Source organism: Vipera berus, assembly GCF_964194415.1.
Source record: "Vipera berus genome assembly, chromosome: 3".
In the NCBI taxonomy this organism is placed as follows: Eukaryota; Metazoa; Chordata; class Lepidosauria; order Squamata; family Viperidae; genus Vipera; species Vipera berus.
In genome coordinates, this window is record NC_138204.1 from 197,224,442 (window position 1) to 197,234,376 (window position 9,935).

General features: G+C 38.6%; 1 protein-coding gene across 2 annotated transcripts; it reads left to right on the forward strand.

Moving 5' to 3' along the window:
* The first annotated feature begins 609 nt into the window (after window positions 1–609).
* On the forward strand, window positions 610–7,408 carry ENY2 (ENY2 transcription and export complex 2 subunit). 2 transcript variants are annotated; one of them, XM_081323289.1, is made up of 5 exons: window positions 610–831; window positions 2,423–2,523; window positions 2,632–2,702; window positions 4,577–4,651; window positions 7,083–7,408. In XM_081323289.1, the coding sequence occupies exons 2-5, from the start codon at window positions 2,456–2,458 to the stop codon at window positions 7,157–7,159; spliced, it is 291 nt and encodes a 96-aa protein (XP_081179415.1). In that variant the 5' UTR covers window positions 610–831; window positions 2,423–2,455; the 3' UTR covers window positions 7,160–7,408. The 2 variants fall into 2 exon arrangements, with proteins under 2 accessions (XP_081179415.1, XP_081179416.1); XM_081323290.1 differs by having other exon boundaries at window positions 644–831; window positions 2,426–2,523.
* The last annotated feature ends 2,527 nt before the right edge of the window (window positions 7,409–9,935 follow it).

Here is a 9,935-nt window from a genome sequence, read left to right on the forward strand (position 1 = left end):
TAAGTTGGATTGCAAATTTACTGGCAATAAAATTCATTGAACAGAAAGGGTCCTATTTCTGAATTTTACATACTGAAGGTTTTTTCTCTCTCAAAGAGACACATATATTTTGAAGTCACTGCCTACTTCCCCGTGTACCATTCACTTTTATGCTTTCCGAGCAAACTACCTGGAAACATCAGAGACTAAACTTTACTTTCCATTCATTTTAAATAAAATAAAGGTCAATTCCTGTGTTTTCTTGGAAAGTGTGGATAAATTGTTCTTTTTCGGGATGTTTTTCCTATGTTCATAATGTGATCCATAGACGCAGGATTTCCTAACCCGATCCCGCCGTGAATTCTTTTTACTTTTCAATATAACCAAACCAAGATTCTTTTTTAAAAAGTAAATCCCAAATAAAACAGATAATGGGAATACGCCCCCACCTCCATTGCGCTAAACAGCCAGTTTAAAGTCAGAAAGAACGATTGCAGCATCAACGTAAACCAACCTAGCGACAAAAAAGTACAGTACAGAAGAGCATTGTGGGAAAAGTAGTTTTTATGTTAAGGCAGCGTGAAGGCGTCATGGGAACGGCTAAGAGGCAACGGCCTTCTGGGAGTTGTAGTTTTCATTGGGCTTCAAGCCGTTAGAGCCATGCTGCTGAGAACTACGCTTCCCAAATGTTTCTGCGAGGGTTGAGGCAGGCTGTTGCAAGGCTTCTTCTCTTTAGTTGGGTAAAGTCTTGGGCATCCGGGAGGGTTGGTTGTGTTGCGAGTTCGAGGCTCCTTTGAACCGGGTCTCCTCGGAGGTTCAGCTCGCGGAAGAAGCAAGTGGCTCGCCCGGGAGGTAACCCGTTTGTTTGGGGCGGGCAGTGAATCTAATGGACGCTTTTGTACTCGTGTGGATGTCGATTCTTCTTCGAATTTGCTTGATATTCCCGTCCCCTTTTCCCATCCTTTCCAGTTTCCCTTCGTTAAAACAAAAACCGACTCCAAATCTGACTTTTCAGTGATTGCGGGGCATTTTTCAGTAGTATAGTTTAAGTATCATCGTCATCATTTTATATTATTATATTATGAAACTGATGGGCGTGCAACTCAAAGCATGGAGGACTCTAACTGGGTGGTTTTCAGAGAGGGGATCCCCACGTTATTCAGTAACCTCAATTGTTTGGGTGCTTGATCCACTCTACACTTGGAAAATGCATTTGTAGAACAGGGTTACGTGGGTTGCTGAATTAAACCCCTCTTAATGGGGAAATATATGGACTGGCTTTTTAGTTGAGTAGGTGATGCATGTTGTGTGAATGCAGCCGAAATACTATGCAGGTTCCTGGCAAGCTCAAAATCAAAATTGGCAACATGGCAAGGTAACTTACACCAAGTCACAATATTGATACCCTTATTTCAGTTGTGAGTCTGCAGGTTGTGGAGCTGTACCAAGAATTTATGGAAGCCAGAGATTATCCTTGAAATAGTTTACATCATTGAAATGAAGTAATGATGATCATTCACTAATTATGTATTTATTTGTGTGACATATATTCTGCTTCTTTTATTCAGGAGACCAGGTCTCCATTTTTCCAGTAACTGTAAGATAGTGAGATTTTATGGCTGCAAGTACACCTGAATGCCCGATTCAAGTCAGGATTTAATCCAACCACTAAGTCACATATACTCTTTTTTACCCTTTTGATAAAATAAAGGTTTTCCATCTTGCCCTTTGCTGCTTCTTTGAACTGTTCAAAGATGCATACACTAGGAAAAAACAGGGATAGAAGTTGGGGGGGGGAGGGGAGAAGAATCTAAGTTCACATGACACATCAAACTTCGTGTGGGGTCCTTTAATCACAGCAGTAAATCTTAATCATACAGAGTAATACTCATCAATCTTTCCATTACATTGATACCAGTTTCAGATTTAAGTGGGAACCAAAATTAGGTTTGTGTATCCTCTGGCATAGGGACGCGGTGGCTCAGTGGGTTAGGACGCTGAGCTTCTGGATCAGAAGGTCGGCAGTTTGGCGGGTTGAATCCCGAGTGCCACATAACAGAGTGAGCGCCTGTTACTTGTCCCAGCTTCTGCCAACCTAGCAGTTCGAAAGCACGTAAAAATGCAAGTAGAAAAATAGGGACCACTACGGTGGGAAGGTAACAGTGTTCCGTGCGTTGGCGTCTAGTCGTGCCGGCCACATGACCACGGAGACGTCCTCGGACAAGCGCTGGCTCTTCGGCTTTGAAACAGAGATGAGCACCGGCCCCTAGAGTTGGAAACGACTAGCACGCATGTGCGGGGGAACCTTTACCTTTATCCTCTGGCATGAAATTGGCAGTATTGTCAGTTTCAGGAATTAGACTGCACCCTCCTGAAAAATGAATGAAAATGAATGTATTATATATGACAGTTAAGTCCATCTGCTTCTCTCTCTGCTTTTCAGTAGATCTGATCTACTTGCACTCAGGTGTGAAAAATGAACAAAGATGCACAAATGAGGGCAACTATTAATCAAAAGTTAATTGAAACAGGAGAACGAGAACGGTACGTGGGTTTTATTTTTTACCCTAGTTATAGAACTGCATTGCTCGCTTGTTTAATGTTTTTCTAGTACCCAGGATGGATATATTTCTAATGCTGTTGTTTTTACAGCCTTAAAGAATTATTGAGAGCCAAATTAATTGAATGTGGTTGGAAAGATCAGCTAAAGGCACACTGCAAAGGTAATTGTCACGTTGGAATAGATTGTAACTCTCACTTCATTAATTGGTACCAGGAAGTCACAAATCTGATATTCATGTGATATGTATGTTCTCATGTTGCATTTTAAATTGCAGATGCCTGATATATAGACAATATTTTTAAAAAGGAAGCACACATTGCAATGTCATACTAATACATGATTCCTAACATCTGGCCTGCCTATGGAATTTGTTAGTATCCCTCTCTCCTTTACTTTGTCTTTCTTCAATATTTGTATCCCACCTTTATTATTTTTACAAATAACTCAAGGCAGTGAACATATCAAACACATCTTCCTCCTCCTATTTTCCCCACAACAACAACCCTGTGAGGTGGGTTGAGTTGAGAGAGAATGACTGGCCTAAGGTCACCCAGTTGGCGTGAACTCATGATCTCCTGCTATCTAGCCTTGTGCCTTAACCATTAGACCAAATTGGCTCTCTATCATTGTATTTTTAACAGACATTCTGAGATGAATGCAAAATATAAGGCATATTTGTAGAATATGCTAAGTTAACTGTAAAGCTAGCATGGAATACGACTGGCTTGTTCTGAAACTAAGTTCCCCTTCCTGTTTGCCTGCAAAATAAGCTATTTTATCTACGCTGTCTTCTGCCTAATTTTATTTTCTTTCCTGACAAAAGGTACGCAAAAGGATGAATGGAAATTGCAATCAAAATGGTTTCTATCTACAAACATTATGAACCTCATCTGGGCCCTATAAATTGTGTTTTGTGCATATATACATATTCAAACATACATGTATATACATGTATACCATATACATTCACAAATATTGTGGGCCCTATAAATTGTGTTTGTTCATATACACATATTCAAACATAGGTGTGTATACACGTATACATACACATTCACAAATATAGACGTATACACTGCATGGACAAGTCCCTGTAAGCAAGATTTTTCAGAAGTGATTTGCCATTACCTCCTTTCTAGAGCTGGGAAGGAGTGTCTGGCCCAAGGTCCCACAACTGGCTTTCTGCCTAAGACAGGAGTATTACTGATAATCTTCAAGTCTGATGCTTAACTACTGCACCAAACTGGCTCTCAATATTTTGTATTAGTTTTCTTTATTCCAATTATTTTGAAACAGAAAAATTAAATAAAATAGCAATGTCAACTAGGTCGCAATGGTGTCTAGTTATGGACCAAGATAGATTCTGCCAAACAAGGACACAACTGGTTGATCTTAGGTAAAGGTTGCTACATTACTATTAAATAATGTAGCACTGCTTTAACTGAGTTGTGCAACTCAACAGTTGCACAAGAGCGCTCTCATCTGGATTTCAAGATTTTTTTTGACATGGGTTGAATACATTGCTATTCAAAAACTACTCAAAATAGTTTGGATTGCTTGGGGCTAAATGATGGAGTAGAAGAGTGAGTGGATATGGTTGGATTCTAGAATATGTAAGTGTGTGATTCAGGCCACAGTCCAAAGTATGCTTATTTATTTTTAAAAGTTTGTTCTAGTGGTTAAGGCATCAGGCTAGAAAACAGGAGACTGTGAGTTCAGGTTCCACCATAGCCATGAAAGCCAGCTGGATGACCTTGGACAGGTCAGTCTCTCAACCCAACCTACCTCATAGGGTTGTTGTTACGGAAAAAATGGAAGATGTGTTGGATATGTTTGCTGTTTTGCATAGTTTGTAAAATAATAAAGGGAGGATACAAATATAGTGTATACACACGCACACACACACACACACACACACGGTCTGTGCTATTAAATTTAATGTACAAACAATATGTATTATGTCAATTTCTGTAATTAAAACTAATTTCTGTGCTTTTATATGACTTTAACCTGTCTGCTTGTCTTTATCTTGTTTAGATGTCATCAAAGAAAAAGGGCTAGAACATGTTACTGTTGATGATTTGGTGGCTGAAATTACTCCAAAAGGCAGAGGTAATAAGGTTCTATTGCTTTGGTACTCAAGCATAAAGTATACACTGAGTTCTTGGAATAAATTGTTTCTAGACACTGAACAGACTTTATTTGTATAGCTTTAAGAATGTGGCTGATTCATGTACCCTCCAATGAAGTCCTGGGATTTACATTTGCATTTTATTTCAATGTTTATCCCAGTGTTTTTCAACCTCAGCAACTTTGAGATGTATGGACTTCAACTCCCAGAATTCTTCAACCAGCATGCAACACATCCTGGGAACTGAAGTCTACACATCTTTAAGATGCTGAGGTTGAAAAATACTGTTTTAACAAGACTGACCCTTGTTTATTTGATCTCTCCATTAAAATATTCTCATGTTGATTTGCTTTGAAAATGCCTTACTCTTTTGAATGTGATTAGCCACTGAGGGTAACAACAAAAACTAAGATTAGAACTTTCAACAATTTCAAGGGGACCAGTGCAGTCCTACTTGAAGAGATATTAATATTAATTGAAAGGGCTGAACTTGCTGGGATCTTCAATCTGTTTTTAATAATGACTATTCTAATGGTAATGCTTGGTAATGTTCATCTGCTCTGCTTTTTCATATTCCAAGATGCTGTTTACTGTCTGGGGTGATATTTGTGGGGGCCCTGAGATCTTGCTGTAAATAATCATCACAGAATTATAGAGTTGACAACAGCTGCATTGAACTGATCAATGCAAGAATCCAAATGAAAGCAGAGAGAAATGCCAGCCTCTGTAGGAATATATTCAACAAAGACAAGCCCATCATCTATCTTATTGTTAGGAAGTTTTTACTATCAGCCTTACTGTGCCTTCCAATAACATAAGTCAGTTAAGGTTAGTCCTTGACTTTTAGCCATAATTGGGACCAGAAATTTGATTGCTAAGTGATGCGGTTGTTAACTGAATTATACCCATTTTTTGTCATAGTTGTTAAGTGAATCACAGTGAATCACACTGTCAAGTGAAATCAGGCTTACCCCATTGACATTGTTTGTGGGAAGCTAGCTGAAAAAAGCAATTTATGACTGGTCCTTATGCTTAATGACTGTTGCAATACCCCCACAGTCACGAGATCCAGAGTTGCGATGGCAATCATATGACCCCAGAATGCTACAACTGTTGTAAATACACGCCGGTTGCCAAGGGCTAAAATTGTGATCTTGTGACCGTGGAGGTACTGCAACAGTTGTAGGTGTGAAGACCATTTGTGTTTTCAGTGCTGTTTTTATCTAAATGAATAGTTGTAAGTCGAGGACTGTCTCTATTCTTTTCTGCATCCTCAAATATGTTGCCAAGAACTGGACACTAGGATATGTAGCAAAGTTGAAAAATGACAAAGTGAATCCAAGGAGTTGGGAGCACTCTTTGGCACCTTCTTAAAGCACTTCAGGACCGTCTGCAAATCAGACGTCATGCATCTGTGGGACATATGTGCCCCAATTGCTTTGACTGACTTTCTCCTTTCAAGTCTGGATTGCAACACAGTGCAGAATAGAGTTTAGCTGTTCATTTGCATGATACAAACTGGTCTTCTTTTCAGGTGCACTGAATTTGCTTTTTGAGCAGCCGTATTATACTGCTGATGCACCTTTTGATTGATTTCAGTCCCCCAGGCGCTATTCCCAAGCAAGGCATCCCATATCCTGTACCTTTTGCCTTTTGATTTATTTTTCCAAATGAAATTTTCACCTGCCTCTACTACACATAAATCATTTATTTTCAATCCGCCACTCTATCAAGATTGTTCCACAGTTTGTTTCAGGCAGCTAATACTATTTTGGGGTTCAGCTTGATTTGGTGATTCACACAGACACATTCATGTTGTTATCTTGGCATGATTTTCAAATGTTGACATTCCGTACGATTTCCCATTGAAGTCCTACCCATAGTCCATCATACTTAGCTTTCTAGAGATTGCCAACATTGCTCAGATGGTGCCACATGACAAATATATCTGCAGCTCATACACATAGAAAGGCACAGAGGATTATATAAACAGTACTTGACTTATGTCTCTGAGCTTGGAATTACAGCAGTAAGTCATGTCAGTTGTTAAGCAGATCACCGTGTCACTGTGCCCAATTTTACACCTTTTTTGCTGTGAATAAGTGACTGATACAGTTGTTAGGAGACCCCAATGGACATATTTTTTTTGCCGGAAACCAGAAGTAAACATCAGTGTCCAGCAGAAAACATATACTGTAATCAAAAAGCTGTCAATGTGGGCAGGTTGTCACACACCCACAATGCGGTCAAGTGACCATGGACAGAACTGAATAACCTGGTCGTAAGTAGCTCTGGGTAGGTCTGTTGTAACTTTGGTCACTGAGCGACCAGTCGTAAGTGGGGACTATCTATATTTGAAATTATTTGCAATGTGGCGATGATTTCATCTTGCTCTTTATTATTCTTTTTCAGCTTTGGTCCCTGATAGTGTAAAGAAAGAACTTCTACAAAGAATAAGAACATTTCTGGCTCAACATGCCAGTCTTTGATCCTTCCTTTTGAACCTTACCATGCTTTAACATGTTGTGCTCAGTGAATCACATGAAAAACTGGATGACCATTTTTCGTGCTTCAGGATTAAAGTTCACTATTTTTTTTAAAATATTTCATTTACTTATTCCAAGTCTACTTCCATACACCAACTTCTTAATGTTTTAATTTTAAAAAATGCCAACAACCTGTGGTTCAATGTTAAAATCAAAAATGTTTTGCCATTAAAACAGTGTTGTGTGTCTTAACGGGTCTGACCTGTGTCAATATACTTTAATATTAAATGGCTTCTTTGCCATCCTGCTAGATGAATCCAGCAGAAAGGATAAGAATTCTAAATGTTTGATGTCAATTGCAAAACAGCACTGCAGCAGAGGGAAAGCAAACTGTAAAATAAATTACCATGGCTCCAAATAGTGGTGCATGACCAGTGTCACCATGAAAATCCAGCCATTGCATGCTTGCCAGCTGACCTCTGATGAAAATGCCAACATTTGTGTGACAGCATCTTACACATATTGTCATCTGCCTGCTTTACCTCCATCCCTTGGATGACCAGAAAAATAATTATTCCTTTGAAATAATGGAAGGTAAAATAGAATAGTAAAATTTAGATTCCACCTACTTTTAGCCCCTCACAATCCATAATGAGTAAGTAACAAGATTAATTCAGTATTCTTTTTTTAAAAGGAAAGTAATGTAATGTGTTCCATAACCAACTAAGCCATATTCTGTAATCTGCAACACAATTTGGGCCAAATATATTAATACTCCTCTTGCTACAAGACTGTCGGAATGTCAAAAATACAAGACACTGAGAAATCAAACTTATTTGTATAACATATGGGTTTGATTGCTATAATATAGAAAGTTAAACGTGAATGGCTCAAATAGATGTGAGTCTATATCAGGGGTCTTCAAACTTGGCCCTTTTATGACTTGAGGACTTCAACTCCCAGAATTCCTCGGCCAGGCATACTGGCTGAGGAATTCTGGGAGTTGAAGTCCACAAGTCATAAAAGGGCCAGGTTTGAAGACCCCTGGTCTATATTGAGCCTAATTATGGTAGGATTGCATTTCATGTCTAGTTATACGTAGTCCTCGGCCCTATAATTATTCGCTTAGTGATCGACCATTCAAAAGTGACACACAACTTGCAGCCTCCCCATGGGCGGTGATCAGAATTAGGATGCTTGGCAACTGGCATGTATTTATGATGGCTGCAGTGTCCCAATGTCATGTGATCATCTTTTGCGACCTTCTGACAAGCAAAGTCAATGGCAAAGCCAGACTCACTTAATAACCACGTTACTACCTTAATAACTGCAGTGATTGGCTTGACAACTGTGGCAAGAAAGGTGGTAGAATCGAGCAAAACAACTTGTCTTGCTTAGCATAATGTGTGGTGGGCATATTTGTTACAACTAAAACTATCTTGAAAATAGAAGATTCTAAAAATGAGTGTGTGCATGTGCTTTACAAAGCTAGCATTATTTACACTGCAAATATCCAGACAGGTGGTAGCAGATTGCATGTCTCTGCTGCCAACTTGCGATTGCCCTGATGTTTGCAGCCTAATTATGGTAGATCTAGTAACGCATACAGATTAAGTGGAGGTAACCTTTTCTGAATGACAGTTCAGTTCTTTGAATATTATTAAGCAAATATATAGATGTTAGGTCTTAATTCTGTAAAAAATGAAATGCTTCATAACAATTATTTAAAATGTATTCCTCAATACCTTCAATTTGTATTTTTTAAAGATGAACCATTCAGGGTAAGAGAAAATATATTTTTTGGAACAGGAAGATGGGCCCCAATTAAAAGTAACAGAAATACTCTAAAATTAATGTTTTTAATTTTTATTTTTAGAAACTGCACTGTTTTAAAGATTTATTTGGAGAAGCTCTGTTTCATTTAGATAGCATCACTTGCCAGCAAAAGGGGTTTAATTTTCTAGATTCATTATTTATGCCATAAAATATATATTATTTCTTGATTGACACCTTTTTTTACTAGAAATTTAACCTCAAGGATGTAGCACTCTTTTGAAAATCCACTTTGCCAACCGCCTTCTCTTTAAAAATGGTTTTGAACATAGTTAAAAAAATACCAATTCCCAGCCTACTATGTCTGTGTGTATTATACGTTTGATGGTAAAGAAGTTGCCAGTTTTATTTTGGAAGGCTCAAGTGTAGACCAGCGTGAATAATATGCTGAATATTAATATTAGGGAGGACGGCAAAGGTAAGCTTAGAGAGACAATAATAAAGATAAGGAAATTTCAGTGAAACAAAAATCAAGTGGTGATCTATAGCTGTTGGATAGTGTACAGGGGAAAAAAAATCGATGTTTTGAAGATTTGGAGATAAGTTACAGGTAGCCCTTCTTTAACGATTGCCTCAGATTGGACAGCCATTTGTCCAGAATGGTATAGGGTCCTCTGCTTCATCAGGGGATTGGACTAGAAGACCTCCAAGGTCCCTTCCAGCCCTATTTATGACTTGTTCTATGTAGCTACTCTTTGTAATTACAATGAATGCTAACAATGAAAAAGAAACTTTCCCAAACTTCGCAGATCTGTAGAACACTGCAAAACACCGGCTTAAACCATTCCGTTTTCTCCTCTCCTAAATAAAAAAAAAACATTATGCATATATTCTAGTCCAGGGTTCTTCAAACTTGGTCCTTTTGTGACTTGTGGACTTCAACTCCCAGAATTCCTCAGCCAGCATGGCTGGCTGAGGAATTCTGGGAGTTGAAGTCCACAAGTCA

What these genes read in the sequence shown, in the direction of transcription:
- ENY2 (XM_081323289.1), top strand. Translation starts at nt 2,456, where the DNA reads ATGAACAAAGATGCACAAATGAGGGCAACTATTAATCAAAAGTTAATT. An exon ending in GAAACAGGAGAACGAGAACG is followed by an intron (nt 2,524 to 2,631) that starts GTACGTGGGTTT and finishes TTGTTTTTACAG; the next exon opens with CCTTAAAGAATTATTGAGAG. An exon ending in AATTACTCCAAAAGGCAGAG is followed by an intron (nt 4,652 to 7,082) that starts GTAATAAGGTTC and finishes ATTCTTTTTCAG; the next exon opens with CTTTGGTCCCTGATAGTGTA.